Below are 21,984 nucleotides of genomic sequence, written 5' to 3' on the forward strand. Positions count from 1 at the left end.
AACCCATAACAAGATCAATCGTCGAGAAAACCGTTTACGGCGTCAAACTTAAACCACTCAAGCTGAACAATGAAAAGCATGCGCTTTGGCGCTGCAGACTTCTGACCACTCCACACGACCGCAACCTACCACACAACGGTTCCCACATCCGAGAATCTCAGTGTGACGTCATGCTCCCTAACAGGCTAGCCACCTCGCAGCACTGAGCAAGCGGCGCGCGTGTCCCATAGCTCCCGTAGAGCTGCATCTTTTTCGCACTCTTGCCTCTCTCACTCCTCTCGCAGCCGCGCGGAATGTCCGCAGCTTAGCTTGCGCGCCCATGGGGCGTCTGGAGAAACGGTTGGCGAGCTGGCGCAGAACGATGCAGAGCGTGCAAAATACGGAAGTTTTTTTTCTGGAAATCTGGGCCTTAAGTTAGGGGTGCGCAAATTATGCGTGGGCGCGAATTATGCGAGTAAATACAATAATTTCTGTCAAACGACATTATGTGATCGGCCAGTCGGCACGCACCACTCTGGGCGTAGCACGGTGCGTGCGCGACGCTCGTAGTCAGAACTGGAAGCTGGTTGGCCGATCACATAGTCGTTTGACAGAAATTATATTAACCTTACCGTGGGCCAAAGGTAACAAGCGTGCCAAGTGCCGTGGCAGAAATGTTCACCGCCTCAACCGCAGAAAGCACTATCGCGTGAAAACGTTATTGTTACCGTGCTTCATCGCTAGACCCTCTTCTACTTATCGGAACAACTGGTCATTCGGTTCTATGCGAAAAAATAGGCGCACTGCTCCATTCGTCGACGGATTGCTGTCACGAAAAGCGGTCTGCTGTTGTACAGCGGCACGTTGTTACACTGCAGCGTAGGTGACACAGAAAAATGTGGCAGACCAACCGACCTGTGGAAGGCCGGGCGAGGAAGGCGGGTAGCCCAGGGGAGATGCCAGCGGCGACCCCGGCTGCTGCTGGGACGCCTGCGGGGACTGGGGAACGTACATCCCCAGCTGCTGTTGCTGTTGTTGTTGTTGCTGCTGTTGCTGCTGTTGCTGCTGCTGCTGCAGTTGAGATGGATGACCTCCCCCTCCGTAGCCTTCGAGGGAGAGCGCATTGGTGTCCATCGTTAAGCCCTGCGTAGAGAGGGAGCACACGGCCGCAGCCCGGGCCCCCCGGGGAGTTAGCAGACTGCCCGCACAAACTCATGCTCTGTTGCGCGAGTCTAAGCGCGCGAAAGGACACAGAATTTGAAACCAGACGCGGTTGCTAGAACTAAAGGCACTCAATAAAATCTGCCCACAACTGTACACAGAAACGGCGCATGTTTCTCAGACTTCCGCTCCAACAGAACTTAAACAAAGAGGCTAAAGGTCGGTTCGCATACCTGTGTCTGCTTACGACCGAGCTCTGGCTGCCTCTTACGACTAGCAAACGCGCTAGCATGCTGGCGCCATGTATGCGAAGACCCTGGAACTGCATTTGTCTAGAGTGAAGGTTTTGCGGTATTTGCGAGACCAAATGTACACACTATCCGTGAGAATCATAATACCCGTGAGAATCATAGTATCAGTGAGAATACACGGGGAAATTGCAAGTGTTCTACATCTACCCGATGGGTAGCGCTGACGTGTTATCTCATCGTGAGAAATCACAATGTGGTTGGTAATAAGCAGAAACAAGCGTGAGAACCGGCCTTAAAGGGGTACTCCGGCGATTTTTTTTAATTAAGCTACCCCAACTAGCCATATTTTCGTAATCGTCAGCCTTTACCCTTTCTGGCCCTCTGTTTAATATCGCGAAATTAAAAATAGTTATTGAGAAATAGGAAAATTAAAATAGTGCCGAAACCAACGTTCGAATATACCTGCATTTCTCTACGCCGCGACGTCAGCTTCAGGCAAGCCTGCCGGTCGAGAGGGCAGTCTAAAAAATAAACTATGCCGAGCATTTGCTTCGCGCTGCTGCGCAAATGCTAGAGCGAGCTTCCAGAGAAATCCTTTGACAGCAAGAAATAGCTTGTACTCGGTTGGGAACAAATCCCACAGTCCAAAATTGCCAGTAGAGACTGTCAGTTTGAAAAACACGTTGAGCACTAAAATTGTAAATTTGATAGGGGGATCAATGGCCAAGTGGGCTGGCGCACACCCGCTTGAAGCACGTGAAGTGACAGTTCGCGCTGCAGACACCCAGGGATCCTGAGTTCAATCCCCACCCCTGCCCTTTTTGATCCGGATGAGCATCGTACCGGCATGCGGTCGTTTATCTGCCTAGTGCCTGTTAAAAAACCCCAGACTAGCGGTTGTACTGCACTGGCTAAATTGCTCATCTACAGCTGAAAGACAAGTCGCCCGTTGAGGCAGACCAAGTTTAGACTGTACAAACATACAGACAACCCTTTTTTTTTTTAATTTGATAGTTTTGGGGGGGGGGGGGGGGGGGAATTATTTTGGCCTAATATTTGGGATATTATATCAGAGATGTTTGTTGATGCGCGTAGAAAATTTTTATGAAAATCGAGGACCACGAAGGAAACTCTGGAGTGCCCCTTTAAGACTGTCAGGCTTGGTCTCTTGATAAAATGTTAGTTCGGCTTTCTGAAAAAATTTCGTCATCAGCACAGATCCCTCTGTTCCCGGGTCTTTCTTCCCAAAACTTTTGCATTGTACATTTTCCGAACGACTGGACATTCACAAAATAAGCACAGTCATGCCTTCACACCCATAGAGACGATGTTCACGCACCAAATAGAAAGCCTCTTTCGGTACCCCCCAAGACTTTAGCCAAATGCCAAATTTGTTTGCTTCGATGCTTAAACAAAATAAAATTTCTAGCCAACTCAATGCCTTCAATAAGAGAGAGAGAGAAAGAAAGAAAGAGACACTTAATTTCGACCCAAATGCTTCCTCTCAGCATTTTAGCCTTTTTACAGTTCTATGCATACTTCGCACGAAAGTTTGCCTCAATGTCTTGCAAAGAGAACATAGAAATCATGCCCAAAAACCAACTGTTTTGACTACCTCCTACACAAAAGTTACACAAAGCCAGATGATGACAACAGCCTTTTTATGCTTTGTTACGCCAGCCACAAGGCAACAGAGTTAAAATGTAATCAAAGCAAGTCTCGCTTGGTTTTCTCTTGTCATTTCATTGCGAATTTCGGCAACATTCGATAAGAATAACAGGAATTCAGAAGGAAATAGAGAGAAAATGCTTTTAAAGCATTGCTTCTAGCAACTGACAATTACTTTAATCACATTCCCACTCTGTCAACTAACATTTACCATGCCAAGTTTCTCGCTGTTGCCAAACTGCTCAACACATTTTTTTGCTTCAGGCAGTCTCGAGTAGTTCCCATCTAAAGCACCACAGAGCAAACAACACTTTTATTCAAAAAGCAAGTGAGTTAGGCACGAGATAAAACAAAATTTTGAACATTTTGTTTTATCTCTAGAGAAGTCTCAAACCTAATGAAGTCTCAAACACAAAATGTCTGAAACTTCACTAGGATCAGACAAGGAACTCTCAATAATAAGTTAGGAGATTAGGCACAAGATGAGCACACCACAAAGTTGCACAAGAGGTTTAAGGCCCGTCCACACACTTGCGTTCAGAGCGACTGCCACGCTTACGAACGAATGCAACGGTTGAAACGACGCGTTGCCGCGACAATGAAGCACCAAATCGCCGCGCCGTTCGTGTTCGTTCGCAGCGCAAGGAGTTTAGCCGTGCCAAACTTTTTCGCCATATTTGGGAACGAACGAAGAGGCCACATCGACAGACCAATTACTAGTCAAGGAGAGCTGGCTGCACGAGTTGCATGCCGGTCGTGGTTTCTGACGTCTGCCAAAAAACGAGGCATCGGCGGCGATTTTCGACATGGTCAGCATGGTGGAAACTCAACCTTTCGCGTAAAGCGCTGTCCTCGACTGCGGAATCTCGCTGTGCGTCACGACAACAAATCGGCACGTCCTAAAAGAGAAGATCCGTCTGCTTATGCGGCGACGACGCGGCAGTAACCTCAAGACAGTAGAAACGTTCATGCCGTCATGTTTGTTTATATCGACTCCAGCAGTCCTTTCTTAGCATGTGTATCCTTGAACATCGCTTGGATTTTCTAAAACAAGGCGGTAAGTTGGGCTAGTTGGTTTAACATCGTCAAACGTGAAAAACAGCGCAAAAAATTGAACAAAGGACAAGTGAAAGGAGTGCACGGACAAAGCGCTGACTGTCAACTAAAGTGTAATTTTCAGGCGAACCAGAAAAATAAACACAGAGCATAGGAAAGAACCAATAAAGACACAAAAAATTTACAACCCAACCGACAAGATTTCCACCACGTCATCACCCTCACACATGCCTGCCATTCTCCCTGATAAAAAGGACCTCATCATCCCCCAAGTGCACCGACGGTGCGCTCACACATTGCCCTTCCCCTTTAGATAAAATGAAAAATGCCTCGTCAATCTCCCTGGCGGTCTTACTTTTATTGCATGCCAAGATCGTCAAGTCATGAAAAACAGGTACGCAGCCACACCTACTGCAATGTACCGCTAAGTGGCCAGCGGGGAAGGAACGGAGAGAAAGGGAATGAGAGGGCAAGGGAACATTCCCTTTCTCTCCGTTCCTCCCCCGCTGGCCACTTAGCGGTACATTGCAGTAGGTGCGGCTGCGTACCTGTTTTTCATGACTTGACGATCTTGGCGCGCAATAAAAGTAAGACCGCCAGGGAGATTGACGAGGCATTTTTCATTTTATCTAAAGGGGAAGGGCAATGTGTGAGCGCACCGTCGGTGCACTTGGGGGATGATGAGGTCCTTTTTATCAGGGAGAATGGCAGGCATGTGTGAGGGTGATGACGTGGTGGAAATCTTGTCGGTTGGGTTGTAAATTTTTTGTGTCTTTATTGGTTCTTTCCTATGCTCTGTGTTTATTTTTCTGGTTCGCCTGAAAATTAAACTTTAGTTGACAGTCAGCGCTTTGTCCGTGCACTCCTTTCACTTGTCCTTTGTTCAAATTTTTGCGCTGTTTTTCACGTTTGACGTTGGATTTTCTATTTTGCGTACTTCGTACATGGGCTCAAGTTCAAGGTACTACTGGTGTGTGTTGTTTTCAAAGAAGCGTCTTAAGGATGCGAATCTTTGCACGTTTTAGTCGTCCGAGAAAAGCAATTAATGGCGGCATTTCCGAACGCTTGCAACGCCTATGTGAGCACGAAATCGTATCTCCACATTGCTACATAGCTGCTAAATTTGCGGCGTAAAATCGTAAAAAAAAGTGTGCGGCAAGATTTGTACTATTAGCAAAGTTCCGCGCTAAAGTCGCAATCGTCCGAGACGGCCTACGGGGTATGATTCTTCTCTCTTTTCGTCCCGTCGGCTCTAGGAGCCCTATCCTGTAAAAATTAAAATAAATAAAGCTAGAGGCTGTTCGAAACTCTCTATCCATTTTCTGTTAGACCAGCAAGTGGCAGTGTGTCCCCTCCTTCTTAAAGGCGCCTCGAAAACGGCTGATGGCAGCTGAGAGACGGCTGCCACGCAGACGATCGCCATGTTTGCCAGAGTTTCTGCGTTTGTTGCAGTGATGGCAAGAGTGCGTACACGCGGCGCAGAGTGGTCGTTCTGTTCATAACAAACGCAGTGCTCGCTGCAGGTGTCTGAACAGGCCTTTAGAGAGGAGTTCACAAAAAAAAAAAAAAGTTAGATTGAGGATTACGCACGAGATTAGTATGAGCAGATGGGAATGAAAAGAAAAGCAACAGGGATTTTGGATAGGTGATTGGGGAGGATGTTTGATGGAATTAGGGAGGAACTGAGATGGAATTTGGGGAGAAAAATAGACAAAGCTGAACCGCAAGTAAGGATGAGGTAAAATGAAAATGAGGGAAAAAGCATCAAACAAAGATGGTATGGGATTAGGGAGGAATTGCAAAAAAGTTGAGATGGGATGAAATATGAGATAGGATTATAAATGAGACAAAGGTAAGACAAGGTTAGGAAGGAATTGAGACAAGGTTGAGATGGGATTGTGCGTTAAATACCGTATTTATTTGAATATAAGGCGAGGTTTTTTCCAAAATCCGTAGTCTCAAAGCCATACCCCGCCTTACATTCGAAGCTCAGTATAGCAATATGACGATTTTTTTTCTTTTTCTTGGGTCCTTCAACTGCCCCCCCCCCCCCCCCCCCCCTTATAATCGTGATCGCCTTATATTCAAATAAATGCGGTAAGTCAGGTTTGATGGAATTGGGAGGCAATAAGGCAGAGATAGGATTATGAAGGAATTGAGACAAGGCTCAAGTGGAATTAGAGAGGAGACAAAACATCAGGAGAGATTATTGATTAAATAAAGCAAAAGTTAGATGGGAATAGGATGGAAATGAGACAAATATGATGAAATTATAAATTACGGTTACAGAATGTTTATCCTATTCTATATTCTGGGCCTTAAAACACTGTCCTACGACACCTTCCAAGAGAAGGAAGTAGTATCTGTAACATAAATAATACTAAAGTTCGATGAAATTATAAACGGAATCAAATAAAGACAATATAGACTTGGGAAGAAATTTCCAGAAAACTAGGTGGCAATGCAAAGTGAATAAAACAAAGATGAGATGGGATTATTGATTAAAAGTACTGCAGTTATATGGGGGTTAGGGAGGAAATGAGAAGGAGAAGACATGGAATAATGAAGGAGTTTAGGTAAAGCTACATGGCAATGGGGAGGAAATAAAACAATACAATGGGATCATGGATTAGACGAAGACAAGGTAAGACAAAATTAGGGATGAAATGGGACAAGGGTGAGAAGGGATTACGGAGTAATGTAGATAAAGCTATAGATGGCAATGAGGAGAAAATAAAACACTGAGATGGGATCATGGTAAGTGCGACAAAGGTTAGACGAAATTAGGGATGAAAGCAGACAGAGATGAGATGGGATTAGGGCACCAGTGAAACGACTCCCTACAGGTGGGACCAATCTCCACTCGGAGAAAAGTCAGCAGCATGGGGAGAGGAGTATGGAGAGAGCGTGGAGAGAAGGAGAAAGGCTCTGCCCTCCAATGTCCAAAAAGGACCTTAAAAAGACCCTTCGGAAAAAAAAAAAAAAAAAAAAAAAAAAAAAAACCATTTCCTCCAATGTGACATTAGCACTAGTGCATATGCAAAATGAGGAAGATAGCCATGCTGGGGAGAGCAAGGTGGCAAGAGAAGTCCAAGCAAGGCTGTTACGAGGGTTAGTGGTTTTCGGTATTGACAGAACAAAATAAGAAAGAAAATAAATACAATTATGTTTTTTTGAGACCAGTGAAAAAAAGATAAGCACCCAAGATCTGGTCAACTATTCAGTATTTGGCCTTACTTTATACCAGGTATATTACAGAGTTGATACAAATCAGTACATCATTCAAATACCTCATCATCAACATCATTCAAATAGGCATAACTCAAGTGCCTGATCAAAAAGACTCGTACAACGGATGCTCTCAACGACGTGCTTTTGCTCGCTTTTGGCCACCACTGTCAGCTTCTGCGCACAGCCTTTTCCCCCCATTGTACGAGCGAGAATCACACCAATAGTAGATAGTTACTGAGACACGCAGATTTCGTCTAGGTAAACTATATGATTTGTCGCTTTAAATTGCGCAGAAAAGAAAAAAACACCGAAAACCACAAACCCCATCTACGACTTGTAGGACTTGGGACAGAAAATGAGAAGGCAGAATGGAAACACGCAACATGTCTGAAGTGGAGATTCCCGCTGTCATTATAAGCGAGCCAACTACGAAAAAGGTTGTCTTGAGACACCACTTCTGCCTTAATGACCAAGTCATTAAGGCAGACGTCACGGTGACCTAATGACTTGCCATTAATGTCTGCCTCAATGACTTTCACTTTTGCAGTGGGACCATTAATGCGAATCCAAAATGTCATTAACATGCATCGTAGGGTAGTGATGCAGTACAATGACCATTTAAATTGAATTCATTGCGCACTAACTTGCAGCACGAGCTTTTTGCTCAAAATGTTGAAAACCCTGCGGTGCGTTAGTACGCTCCGTTGCCGAACCGAACTAAAACCGCAAATCCTACTTTCAGACAGTTTGAGTGTTTCCAGGAGCAAAGGAGCAGACGGCATGCAAGCAAGTCCCGCAAACCAGTGCGGCCATAAAAGCAGACGTGCCAATGGTGCATCTTTCGAGTTCTCCCTTTCCCTCAATTTTAGGATGGCAACGCGACCCAAAACAGATCAAGACGGAAACCAAGGGTGCTTTCAAATGCAGCGTGGAAGCTTCCAAATTACGAACAAAAAATAAACAAAAAGATTTGTTTGAGTAACTACCAGTTCCATTTAACGAGTTCTTCGCAGTCTTTAAAGGCCGACATTTATTTAGTGTTGCCCATTTTTGCAAGCTTCCTCTCGTAGCAAATTTACGTCAGCCCCTCTTAGCCTTCCCTTCCGTTGCTACCCTCATAGCTGAGCAGAGGAAGAAGCTGAAGAGAAAATCGAGTCCATGTGTCGGCCTTTAAAAAAACGCCGCGGGAGAAGCAAATCTTAAGAGATAACACGAGCATAACAAAGACCCAGCAGTGCAACGAATCAACAAGCACTACTCGTACAAATTTTCTATTTCATCGAGCGGGGCAAGTGACTCCGAGGAAGAGAATCCCGCACGTGTTTGAACACGACACGCTTTGCCAAATCGGCAAATAACGATTTCTACCTTGACCGCACGCTCGTAACAAATCAACGGCAAAATTATTACAATCGAAAACTCCCCAGAGATGCCCCACCCCGAAAGGTAACCCGCCCCCTATTTTTGACTCGATTTGCTATTTTATTTTAAACACCGAAAGATAGCCCACTCCTAGTAATCGTAGTGTTCAGATCAGTGCTGAACTCGGCATAAATGCGTCTATTTAGCTATGGCGGGATTTAAGCGAACGTTGCTTACTGGGAAGTAGTCATCTTTGTTTCATTGCCCCTCACCGCAATAACAAGTTTGGCAAAAACACATAATCTAAAAATAGCTTCTTTTTTTTTTTTTTTACTTTTTTGGTTGCACACCAAAATTTAGCCCACTCCCTATTTTCATCCAATTTGCTCTCGACTTAAGGTGGGCTATCTCTCAGGATATGACGGTAGGCCCCTAGCTACACAGGTATGGCGTCTGCCAGCGAACGGCACAGGAACTAGCGTCTGCTTCGGCACACCACGTTTCGTGTGCAAACACGTGCGGCAAAACGAAGATAGAAACAGGGGATGCAAGCACTACGAAGGCCTCTACGAAAGGAAGTGCTTGACCCGCAACGTGCCAAGACGCGCTTGGAAGGGTGGTCGTGGGAGCTGCCCGGCCGACTTCTGAAACGCTTGAAGAACGAATGCCTCGTTGTCTCTAGAAGTCGGCCGAGCGGGGCCCAATTGACAGGCATCATTAAGACGCAGCAGTCGGGGCGAACGCCGCTCGAACGCCGACGCCTCGACGCTTTCTCGTGCCCGACTCTGGCGCCAAACAACTGACGAACTAAGGCAAATGATAGTGTAAGACCAAAAGAAAACTGAGTAACCAGTGCATCGTCGTCGGTAACTAAAATGAACGCCGCAAGCTATGGGGCCAGATTGGTTCGGATAGAACGTCGCTAGTCCAAAAACATGCCCGCTTTACCTTTACGTGTTTCTATACCTTTAGTCCTACGTGCCATGTATCTATAGGTGCCAAAAATGAGTGCATTATTTTCTGTTTCGGACAAGTTGTGAAAGTCAACCTAGACAGAAATGCAATGCAGCGTGGCGCAGTCGACACAAAACATCTCAACCAGCCTTCTGAGTTCATTGCATGCTTAGAATAAGGCTTCTAAAACGTTCTTTTCCATCTCGAAAACTACAGCAAAGCATAATTTGCATGATGTGTGTGGTTGGCACCGAGAGTGGATACAAGTAACCAGTGGGCGATATGAAACCTGCAACCGTATTCTGTACATTCCCCTTAATGTGGCACCGCGTCTCTTCGACTTTAATTTTTTACCATGTCTTCTCAACCCAGACTGCACAGTCCGATGACGCAAGAAAGAATACCTATCCTTAGGTCGCAAAAAGAATGTCCCGAAATAAACTCTTGGGCTGGTTGGGTCAACGTGTCAAAGACACATGTAGCGCTAGATACGAGGACGAGCAGAAGTGTACAGGGTAAGCGTTAACTAGCAACTAGAGTTTTATTTAATGCACGAGACAAGGGAGACGTGAGCAGTAGTGGTGTTAAAATGAAGTATAAAAGAAGGAAAAGAGCTTCAAGAATGTAAGATACAGTTATAAAGGAATAAGATGAGAGAAGAACAGAATTAAGGATGGATTATAAAGAAATATATATATATTGCACGCAATTTACAGAGAAAGACCAATTGAACAAACTTCGAGGGACCTAAAAAAAAAGTTTGTTTATGAGAAAGTTACTCAACTAGATGCATTGGACATAGTAGGGTTTTGCTGGGGAATTTGACAAAAAAAATAGTCTGTTCAACTGGAGTTTGCTCAAGAGTATTTCACTGTAACAAAAAGAAAAAAATAAACAACAAAAAAAAATATGCTGAAAGGCGTTTCGGCGGCAGCGTGAGGCGAGACGCGAAAGCACCGAGCTCGCGTCGACGGCGTTTGCCCCGAGAGCCTGCCTTCCCCCCTCCCCGGTGCCTTCCCCCCTCCCTGGTGCCTTCCCCCTCCCCGGTGCCTTCCCCCAGGCAAAGCAGCTTCTCCCTACCTCCACAGTGATCCGGGGTAGGTGAGGTCTTTGGTGATGGTGGTGTTGGTGCGGGGAGGAAACACGTACTTGCCCTTGGCCGGGCGAGCCGTGGTGGCGGCCCCCGCCCAGCACCACGCTCGTCGAGCTGTGGTGCGCACGCCGCCGGGACGACGGGGACGGGGCTGGGCCGGGGCTGCCCCGGCGCCCCGACGGGCTCGAGCCCGGCCCATGAGGGGAGCCCGGTCCCCCCGGCGAGCCGTTGCCCACTTGCCCTGCGAGCGAGGAAAACCGAGGGTCACCGAATGCCGCCACAACACCAACCCTACGGTGCTTTGGACGCGCCTCCGCGTTCGCCGCGTCCCTAAAAAGCGGTCCTTCGATTTCCACCCGAGGACGTCGTAAAAGTGTCGTGCCATCACCGGCCACTCCCCGGCTCGATGGATTAAGGAATCATAAACAGCCAACAGCTGAAACTCTGCACACTTTTTACCCGGTCTTCTACCACCAACAGCCAGGATCGCGACGTTCGACAACGTGACCCGCCGCCTTCAGCAACGTCGTTCGTTACCGCTTTGGAACTGCTTTCGATGTATGGGTGGGATAAGATGCATCGGTTACAGATGTGTTCCATGCACCACACTGAAACTTCCCAAGTTCTGTCCGCCACCGCGGTTGTGCTCTCTACTTTGTAACGTTGCCCCGAGATCTTGACTCCCCCCCAATCAAAATCAGGCACCCCGCCCCTTAAGTAGAAAGATTATGATAATACTTAATTATTGGAAATGGTACTTCTAACAACCAACAGCCAAGATCGCACCATTCCATGGCCCGACGTGCCAGCTCTTGCGACTTAAATCTTGTCGGCACTTCGGTTGATCTCGTTTTGCCTCATCGTTGTCCTTGCGTTTATTTGGCACTGTTCTCTCGTACGTCATCCCAAACTGGGTCCCTAGAAATCCAGGAGTTTCCCGCAGTAGCCAGACGGGTTCCACGAGCCCCAACATTTTCTTGACCAACCCTGTTGCTAACCAAGGTCCATTTCCAGTTCAAGCACTACGCACTACTTTAGCAGGTCTGAGCGATCCATTGCAGCGTAACTTTGGTCCAAATACGGTAGGCTCTCGATGACTCCAACCCTAATATTTCATACTTCTGATTAATTCAAACAAATTAAAAAAATTTGGTTGTTCCACTGTTTTTAATGTCAATGATAAGCCACTGAATTCAAACGGTGTTTCTGTGCAATTCCTACTTTTCATTTTCGCAACACTGTTAGCGCGTTTCTTAACGAGCGCCAGTGCGCTGCGGAGAAGCAGAGCCCGCGGAGCTCGCTTCCGCGGGCGCTCCTTGCTCTAGGGCATATCTCGGCGGCACAAGCTCTCGTGCATTAAGGGCAGCTGCCAACGCTATGATTTCGTGCTTTTAGCATTCGCTGCGGTACAACATACTAAGGTGAAACAAAGTATAGCTTACAACAAAAAAGTCCAGCGGCGTGTGCTTGCCAGGCCGAAAAACAAGGTACACACACACATACACAAAAAAAAAAGAACCTGAGCACATCGATGCAAGACATCGCGAGCCAGGGTCAAAAAGTTCTTGGAGCGCTTTGTGCAACAACTGAACTGCGGGTTCAGGTCAACAAAAAAAACAATGTACAGTGTGTCACAAAAAGAAAAAAGAAGTTTACAGTGTTTTTTTTCACTGTAAATTGTTTTCACTAGGCATCGCCAAATGCTCATTCTCTGCCCATAGGTAGCGCTAGAGGTCACAACCAGGTGCCAAAATTTCAGCCCGATCGATACCTCAATCAAAAGTCATAAGTGAATTTCTGAAAATTTCAATGGGAAAATGGAGCCCATTTTTGCCCATTTTCGGTTTCTGGTGCCCATAAAGCTCCATGTATTCGAAAACTCTGTCGGCCGCCATTTTCCAACTGAAATTTTTAGAAAATCACTTATAACTTTTGATTGAGGTATCAGATCGGGCTGAAACTTAGGCATCTGGTTGTGACTTCTAGCACTACCTTTGGGCAGAAAATGAGCGTTCGGCGGTGCCTAGTAGTTTATTTTTGCATTAAAAAAAAACATGTAATTTTTTTTTTGTGACACCCTGTATATACATTGCCTTTTTTCTTTTAGCTCACTTCTCTTCATTAACTTTCTTTCGCGGCAGATTTTTCATGTACCGGAGTCCCTCTTGAAAGAAAGCACACCAAGCGAAACCTAGGTAATCAATACTTTGACACAGCAGTCTTTGAATTAAAGTATTTTTATAGTAACATACGATTTTAACAAGAACAGGAATGTTGATGAACGTGCGGCGGTGCTTAGTTTCGTTTTAAAAAGCGCCATATCTGCAGCGACGTTGGGACGGCAAATCCCGACGTCGCGCGACCAAGGTAACTGGAAGGCAGAGACCAAATATAGTTTCTCACGGCCGTTGCTTTCAGAAGTGAGTGCTTTAGCTCACGAAGAAACTCTCGCCGCGCAAAAACGTGGTTTCGTTTCACAGCATGACCGCATGGCTGGTACCCGGCACGTTAGCCTCGAAGCGTCGGCACACACCCGCGTCTATCGTTGAAAATATTTAAAAAAAGATGCGAGACGAGACCCGCAAGACGACGAGAGCGCGAAACGTGAAACGGCAAAAAAACCATGCACGAACATAATACACACATGCTCAATTACAGTACTCAGTTTAGTTTCGGTTTTGAAAGGCAATTGAAATTGGTGTTTTGGCGCAGGCTTGGTGCAGATTACCTATATTGTGGCAAAATGTAGCAGGATGTAGCAGGGTTAGCCACTTGGCGCAGTTCGGCGCATTTCGTGCAAGCAATCACATCACTGTGTGTGGCATACCTGCTTATGATTAATAGGCCTGCGTAGAGAAAATCATCAAATATCTGCTTTGTATGTTCAGTCATCCATATAACAAATCACAACTTTATCTCGCATCATGTTACCAAGAATTTCTGATAATTCAAACAGAGTTTGTGGCTTCCTGGAGTTCGAAATAATGATAGCCTACTGTATCTTTCATTGTTTTCATTATTATTTACAAGGTCTCCCACTTTCAGACCAGTTTTGATGCATGGATGGTAATCATTTTTTCATTAATAATTAATATTTACAATACAGAAAAAAAGTCATACTAATGCTCTTTTTTTTTGCTAATTAAAGAAAAAAGGAAAAAAAAAACAGAGAATCAATTTTTGGCATCATCTTTTAGATGTTTTTGCATCTCACATATTGATGTTAGAAGTTTTTAGTATGCATCACTTATTTCGCATAATTTACATCTCGTGTTTATATAGTTGTAGTCTTTTTACTTTGACACTAATATGATTTTCTTATATGGCCATCAGAAGTTGTGTACACAATTTTTGTTTCACATGATCTTCTCTTCGTACATAGGTGCTTATTTTGTCTTTGAACAGCTTATAGAGTCGAACCCAGAAATATCGAATTCAAAGGGGATCGTAAAATAGTTTGATATATCAATAATTTGATATACAAAAACATGTTAACTTAAGCTCGAGTTGAAGTTTCCTGGCGTCTCTCCTAATACTGAAGGTAGCGACAAACAGGAGCTTACCAATTAGAGCGTTCAAGAGTCGCCAAATACAGTAGAGCGTAGTTGGCAGAGACCGCAAACATCGCCGCGCTTACACGCGCACCTGGCCTGGACCTCCACACAGCATAAGTGACAAGCAGTTTTAAATATCTCTGTCAAATTATTTTTGTTATTATGTGATTATTCGGTGCTACTTTCATTTATCAATGGTTTTCTTTCAAATCCTCAAACGGCCCTCCTGCTGACAAACTCGAGACGGGCCCCGGAATGCATCAGGCTGCCTCCGTCAGCTTTCCGTCCAGTGTTCCGTCGGCTTCCGAGGCCACAAAATAAAAAAACGACCGGTCGATCGTGTCGGACACCAAACATCAAAGCAACGCCGGTAGACGCAAGCCAAATGGACCTCGCCCGATTTGACCGCATCCGACCGAACCGGACGTGAACGTCGTGTAGCCGTATTTGGTAGAGCACTGCACGGGCCCGGGCCAGCCCGAAAGCCCGAGCCCGGCCCGGCCCGCGGGCCGGGCTCGGGCCGGGTAGCACATATTTTCTCGGGCCCGGGCCGGGCTCGGGCTTGAACAAAAAAGTTCTCGGGCCGCGCCGGCCCGGGCCGGCCCGGGCCGTGCCTGGGCAATCTTGTGCCGTAAATCATAAATTGTTGTTGATAGCAAAAAGTTTGCTCATTAATCTTTTAGGTTCATTAAATACAAAAAAAAGCGATGTGCAAATTCACTACAGCGTCGTTAAAAATAATAACTAAAAGACGTCTTGAAGCTAGAAAGCCTTCAAGCTTTTTCCGTGTGAGCGAGGGTTCAGTGTTATAAATTGTAAACAAAATAAAGTCCCAGTCATATGCTTGTCAACCTGTCTGATTCATCGCTCTCAAAAATATCTAGTTCACTATTAGGAAGGTTTAGAAGAACGTACGCAAGCGCTTTGGGTACCGTAAAAATAGCGTTGCGATGTAAAACCTATGGCGATGCTAATTTTAGCTTGCCCAAAGTGCTTGAGTACGTTATTCTAAGACTCCCTTATTGCACAGAGCGACACTATATTAGAGCGAAGAAGCGATCGTCGTGTTCTTATGTTTATCTCATAGAATCAAAACGCTGTTTTCAACACTATTAGTGTCTTTAGAAGTGCTCATCTGGGCCACAGACGTAAGCGGTATACTTTGGTGCTTACTAACACCATTTCGAAGTAAAATTAAAAAAAAAGAGCCAACGTCATGTTCGCGGTATCAGTGTCGCGCAGTGTACATAGTCCGTTCCGCGCTTGCACGTTTTGAAAACCATCCTGAAAAAAAAAAAAAAAAAAAAACGTTTTAAGGGGTTAAGTAGGAATATATTATACTTAAGCTTGCCTGAAAGGGTTGTATATTTTAAGAACGCGTTGACATGTAAAGCTACTTCAGAACATATTCTTAAACAGAAAAGGTGCGCAGACCAGGCTTAGAACGATGGAGACTCTTTGTGAAGAGGTTGCGATGTGCAGGGCCTTATAAAAGTAGGTTGAAACGGGACGCGTTGAAACGCAAAGGGTGTTTCGGAAACTGGTTCAAATAAGAAGGACGTTTAGGGAATGGGTCGAAACAGGACAAATTCAAACAAGAAGGGCGTTTAGGGAACTAGTCGAAACGGGACGGGTTCATATGGGAATGGGTTGTTTCGGGCTACAGCCATCGGGCCGGGTCGGGCGGGGCCTAGAAATTAAAAATTCTGTCGGGCTCGGGCCGGGCCCGGGCCGTGTCTCTTCCGGGCCGGGTCGGGCCGGGCCTAGAAATTAAAAATTCTGTCGGGCTCGGGCCGGGCCCGGGTCGTGTCACTACCGGGCCGGGTCGGGCCGGGCCTAGAAATCCCGGCCCGTGCAGTGCTCTAGTATCCGGCCCCCGGGCGTACGTACTGGAGTGCATGGGAGCCATGCCCCCGCTGGGATGCTGCTGCTGTCCGCCGAGCTCCTCCGAGGGATCGAGCGGGGTGGCCAGTGGCGGCGGAAAGTGGAGGCTGGTCAGGTCGGGAAGAGACCCCGTGTTCCCGTTGCCCATGTTGGGGCCCGCCGGCATGTGCAGGCTGCCGGGCAGGGGGGCGTTCGAACCGGGGCTCGGCATGGGGCCCCCGTCGCCGTCGTCTTGAGGCATGTAGATGCTGCGGAAGAGACGCCGCATCACTCCGCTTCTCCCGTCTCCGCCGTCAAGGGCGCGGCCGCCACGAGCAAGTCACTCTCCTTTTCCCCGCTTTCCGCACGTTGCGATGCCGAATGTGTAATAACTCTACCATTTCTAGAACTCGTCGCACTTCGCACGCTTTAAAAATTTTTCCGATGCATCCTCCTGGAAAAGCTGCTACCACCTAACCACCTAAAATATTTCACTTCTTTATCCACACAGGGATTTATTTGAAAAGTTTTTCCCCTTCGTACCACCGCGTGAATTTTGGTCATCGGCGATTATTGATCATGTTTCACATTCGTTACCGTTTTTATTTTTCCTTGCATATTGTTTCATTCAATTTCTTTTTTTGTTCCGTACAATTCTTTCCTTCACTCTCGCAATAGTCCCAGAGTGGCTAATAAACAAAAAAATAAATACGTACCGCCTAAAGAAAAGAGTGCTTCGCCGCAATAAGTCGCGAAGTGGCAAGACCAGCTACCGAAATCCACAGTTTCAAAGACGACCGTGATGAACCGCGAGACTCTCAACCCTCCGAAATTCTTCTCCCAACGTTACATCTGTCGACGGAGGGGAACTCCTGTGCCCCAGTGTGGCATGGCCTCCCCGGGCATTTATCATCCTCGGCCATGTTCCCCCGAGGCAGTGTGTCATTGTCTCGAGCAAATCGCCGCGCACGTACGCACATGTAAATCTTGGTGGTCGCTGATTTGCGTCATGATTGCTTACGATTAGTAGACATAAATGCTTCAGCATATCTCGAGTGTGCACGAGTGCTGTGCGTACATGCACAGCCAAAACACGGCCAAAAGCGACGAGTGCCTGCTGTGTGCACCGTGCCACTTTCATTTTGTCAGTGACTATACTAACCCAAATAATGGGTCAAAATAATAGTTTTTTTTTCACAAAGTTACTGAATTTTTTATTTGGTCCTAACCAGTCTTTTCTCCATATTGGAAGGTTCTATTGGCAACACTAAAAATGTGACAACGAATGTTGCACTTTGTGCGGCATAACTTGTTCTCGACGGGTTACAATGGGTTCGGCAGCGAGAAACGAATGCCGGCAAAGCGCACACCAGCGAAAAGAAAAAAAAGTAGTTGTGTCAGACATCCGCGTCTTCCAGACTGCCTGCTTGACCATCAACTTTTACGACGTGCTACGTCGCCCTGCTGGAAGGCGCGGGGAAATTTTAATGTTAATTCCTGGCATTGCCTTTGCCGCCATTTTCTCGGTAGCTATACCGAATATGTAAATAACAAATAGCATAACAAAAAGGATGAATTCAGGGTGTTCCAAAAATCCAGTTAGTTCGAGTAGCACGAAAAAATTTACCGGTTCCTCGTCGTGTTCAGCAAAAAAAGAACTGCAGCGATAGCCTGGACGCCAAATCCCGTTGCATTCGGTCACATGGAAGCATTAAAATTCACCAGACTTACATCTGCTAAATTTAGTGGACGGTGTTTGTGCAACACCGAAAAGACGAAAAGATAAAACTCAAACGTGGCAAAAAATTTTCTACTCACTTAATTCCAGGTACCTCGCAGGACTTTGGTCGATGCTGCTGTGAAATGTCCTGCACAAAAACAAAAAACGAGGAATGCACAACCGGAAGGGTTGACCACAAAAAAAGAAAAAGCAGAAATGAGGTCGGGCTACACCAAAAACATCTTTACAGTACGTCTACCAGAGACGTCTACCAGAGACGTAATCACAGCACGGTGGCGATTATGTCACTGTACGCCGGTACCACGGTAATCCACATCAAAACGCGCAGGAGTGGTGATCGAGTACGGTGGCGACCTTTAGATTCTGTGGTGCACGCTTTTGTTCCGTCTTCTTTGAGCTTTGGTCACCAATCTTTCCTCGTTTTTCTTCCATTTTTAAGCTACGGAAGAGCAGGATGCAGTGGTAACGCAGTGGCGAGGCTTCACCAATGAACCTGGTACGCATCTTGCACTTCTGCGATGGAAACGTCGACATCACAACATCTCCGAAAGAAAGCTTTCGCAAAGCTAGTGCTCAATGGGAGTAGAGGGCGAAGTTTGTGTCTTTTCCGATCGTACGGGCTGACTTTGAACCTGCCGTTCCATGTCCCCCGTTTCTTCCGAAGCCCGTGCTTGTTCTTTTCCCCTTTGGCTCCAGTGCACTTTCCCACCATACAAGTGAATGCACTCGCTGCCTTGCGACGACGTTTCGAACTCGCTTTTTTGGCATGGGCTGTTCGTCCGGCGTCGGTTTTAAAAGCGGAGGGACCCAATCGAAACAGAGTGGTTCCACACTTTCTCTGGTGCCTTTCTCTTAATATTATGTCGGTGAATCCTTGTGCGACGCCCCTGTGATACGGGAATGTGCGTTACAAGAATATGCATTAAAGAGATGTGCTACGGGGATCTGAGTTGCGGGGATCTACGTTGCAGGAATCTGCGTCAAAGAAATTTACTAGGGGCCAGTCATGTAACACACTCTGCATTAAAAAATCAAACCCGAGATAAACAAAGAATCCCAGCAGTTACACAAAAAAAATGTGGCCCCCTGATTTCGTTTTTTTATTTATTTATTTGATTTGTGGATGTCATCTGCAGAAAGGGCAGAAAAAAAAGGCCTGGTGCCCGACGGAGGCTTGCCACCCTTCAGTATAGTTGTGAAAAAACTAAAATGTCGCTAAGATGATCAAAACCAAAATAAAACAACTGAAAAAAAAAAAGTTGCCAGCGAGAACATTGGATGCACAAATGTCATTCAACAGTGACGCATCAAAATAAGTACTATATAATCTACATAAATTTGTACGTGCCAAGTGGACCAGATAATCAAAATACAAAGTACTCACATAGAGTATACTAGCTCCGTATGATTCACCTTCACATCCTGCACCGGTGCAGAAAAGTGTGGGGCAGAGTACTTCTGGTATGTGTTTTCAGACACAGCCGGAAGTACACAGCCCTAAACTTTTCTGCACCGGTGCAGGAGGTGCAGGTAAACTGAACGAAGCTCAAACACCATTTCATATTTTTAGGACACACAAACATAGAGGCAAACCAAAGCACTCACACAGCCCATGTCCTGCATGCTGTTGCCAAAGCAGTCGCCCCCGCCTCCTCCCTTGGGGTCCCAGTACCCCTTGAGGTGCATGATGTCCATTGCAAAGCTATTCACATCCTGCAGCGCTGTAAACGTTCGCAGGACAGGAATAAAAATATTAACGGGGACTGCGAAAGAATTTTTCCACTCTGCCCAAATAGTATTTCGACAAAAAACACCTTGGCTCACACATACACAGCGGCGCTAAACCAACGCTAGAAACAGCACCAACTTGAACGTAACCTAGCAGCGCTCCCAATATAGCACGAGGCCGTGCTGCATCAGCAAGGTCAGAGCTATATCCAGTGTTGACTAATAGCACTGAGGTAAGGCTGCGGCACATGCGTGAATGGGCCTTTACATTCATAAAGCATGAAGAAGAAATCAGCTTTTCCATACCTGGGAGTGGAGTGAAAGGAAAACAAAAAATTGAAAGGTAGAAGGGACAAAAATAAAGAGGACAGACAACAACTCAATTGATATATATTCCCAGACCCCTAGTCAAGGCACCATCTCAATGTGGGATTGGTTCAGGAAACATCAGTGGAGACAAGAATACGGTGTAGGGAGCGTTAATGTGAGAAATGCCTTCACCTGCAATGCCAGTACAGGACGTACCTGTAATGGGATCGCCAGTATGGTAATTCATGAATGGGAATGTCAGCACGAGTAAGGCCAGTACGGGGACTAGTAGTATGAAAAACGTCAGTACGATGATACCAGTATTAGCATGGGGGATGGCAGTACACAAGCACCAGCATGGGCTCTACACAAAAACCAGCAATGCTAGTACATGCAATACTAGTGGAGTAATGGAATCGCCTGTATCGCAACACAAATACTTTAGTCAGTATGATGAAGGCCAGTACTGAAACTGCAACTATGGGTGACTAAATTAGATAATACCAGCATGAGAAATGCCAGTACATGAATACCAGTAAAAGACAATCACTATGAGGAATGCTAATAAATGATGTGCCAGTACAGGGCATGCTAGTGGAATTACTTGTGTTGTACCACGAGTCTTGAATGTCATTACGAGAGAGGTCAATATGGAAATCACCGGTACTGAAGGCACAAGTTTGATAATGCCACTATGAGGGTTGCAAGTACCAGGAATACCAGTATACAGGAAGTGCCAATACATGAACACCAGTACAGTGCACCAGTATTGTACATGTCACTATAGGCAATGCTAGTACAGGGCACAACAGTAGTAGAATCGCCTGTATGATAACTCGAGTGTTTAAATGCCAGTACAAGGAATGCCAGTATGAGAACTGGCCAGTATGCAAACACAAGTCCGATAATACCAGTACCAGGAACGCCAGTACCGGTAATATCAGAATGGCGAACGCCAGTACAAAAAGCACCACCGTACGAGGATCACCAGCACGCTAAACACCGAGAGAAGGTGGCGGTACGAGGGGCAACGAAGAGCCAAGGGAAGTCCTACTCAGTGTGTCCTGTCCGAAACCGTCGAGCCGCGCAGGACAGTCTCGGTAGATCTGGTCTAGATCCCGGGCAGTCACGGGATCTGGAGAGGAGGAAAGAGGGGGCAGGAGGGAGAGGGCCAAGACCGGCGTTACACGCCTGTCCATCCCATTACCACCAACGCCGAACGCTCCGGGGACGCTTAAAATGGAGCGAAAATAGTATGCACATGAAGGAAAGTCAAGAAGCAGACACAAGCAGACGTAAAGCTAGCGAGGGATCATAGAGCCGAGATAGTCAATGGAAGGGTGCAAGAACTGGACTGCGTGGGACAAGAGACGTTATCTCGTGTTGCCATCCTGAGAACGGCGTCCAGCCATCAGATTCGAGCAGTCAAGCAGGCTCCTCGAAAAGCAGGCAAGCAGGCTTATCGATAACGAGAATGCCAGAATGGGGGTAAAAAGCATTCAGGGTTGCTCCCAGGATGGGTAAATTGAATTGAATAGAGATAAAATGTCAGAAAAGTATTGCTGATGCACCCAGTATCTACCGTATTTACTCGCATAATAAACGCACCGCCTACAACAGGCATCAATATTTTGACTTTTTTTTTTCCCTCCCGTAATCAACGCACCTCCAATTTTCGGATCCGCGAGTCTCGAATTGCATCCAATTTAGCAAGCCACCAAGCCAGTTTTCTTTTGCCAGTAAGCGGTCAGGCCAAGTCAAGTCAAGTCAAGTCAAGTCAAGTCAAGTCAAGTCAAGTCAAGTCAAGTCAAGCCACGCTGCTCTTGTAATGGCCGCAAGTGTGTAGTTGCGGAAGTGATCAACCGTGAAACCGAGTGTTGCGCACACTTGACGAAGCTTGGGTCGAGGAATCGCCAAGCCCCGGACATTCTTCACCTATCGGATGCATTGATGTCAACAAACAAGCTGTCGTCTATGGTCCGATTTTGGACAGTGAAATTGTGAAAGTGGTTAGGCCTAATTTCACATACTCCG

At 46.3% G+C, this 21,984-nt stretch overlaps 1 protein-coding gene across 4 annotated transcripts in view; it reads right to left on the reverse strand.

The window, feature by feature from the left end:
• LOC8040832 (CREB-regulated transcription coactivator 1) overlaps positions 1 to 21,984 on the reverse strand; it is a 62,144-nt gene that overhangs the window by 15,548 nt on the left and 24,612 nt on the right. For 2 of the 4 annotated variants that reach the window (XM_029979900.4, XM_029979899.4), the window contains exons 6-11: positions 21,005 to 21,085; positions 19,519 to 19,634; positions 17,991 to 18,040; positions 16,200 to 16,441; positions 10,743 to 10,996; positions 895 to 1,122 (exon numbers count right to left, since the gene is read on the reverse strand). In XM_029979900.4, coding sequence (XP_029835760.2) covers positions 895 to 1,122; positions 10,743 to 10,996; positions 16,200 to 16,441; positions 17,991 to 18,040; positions 19,519 to 19,634; positions 21,005 to 21,085 — 971 coding nt within the window. The remainder of the gene's footprint in view (positions 1 to 894; positions 1,123 to 10,742; positions 10,997 to 16,199; positions 16,442 to 17,990; positions 18,041 to 19,518; positions 19,635 to 21,004; positions 21,086 to 21,984) is intronic. The other 2 variants (XM_040498992.2, XM_040205194.3) reach the window with 1 other exon arrangement.

This window comes from Ixodes scapularis, unplaced genomic scaffold (assembly GCF_016920785.2).
Source record: "Ixodes scapularis isolate PalLabHiFi unplaced genomic scaffold, ASM1692078v2 PGA_scaffold11__112_contigs__length_91849675, whole genome shotgun sequence".
In the NCBI taxonomy this organism is placed as follows: domain Eukaryota; kingdom Metazoa; phylum Arthropoda; class Arachnida; order Ixodida; family Ixodidae; genus Ixodes; species Ixodes scapularis.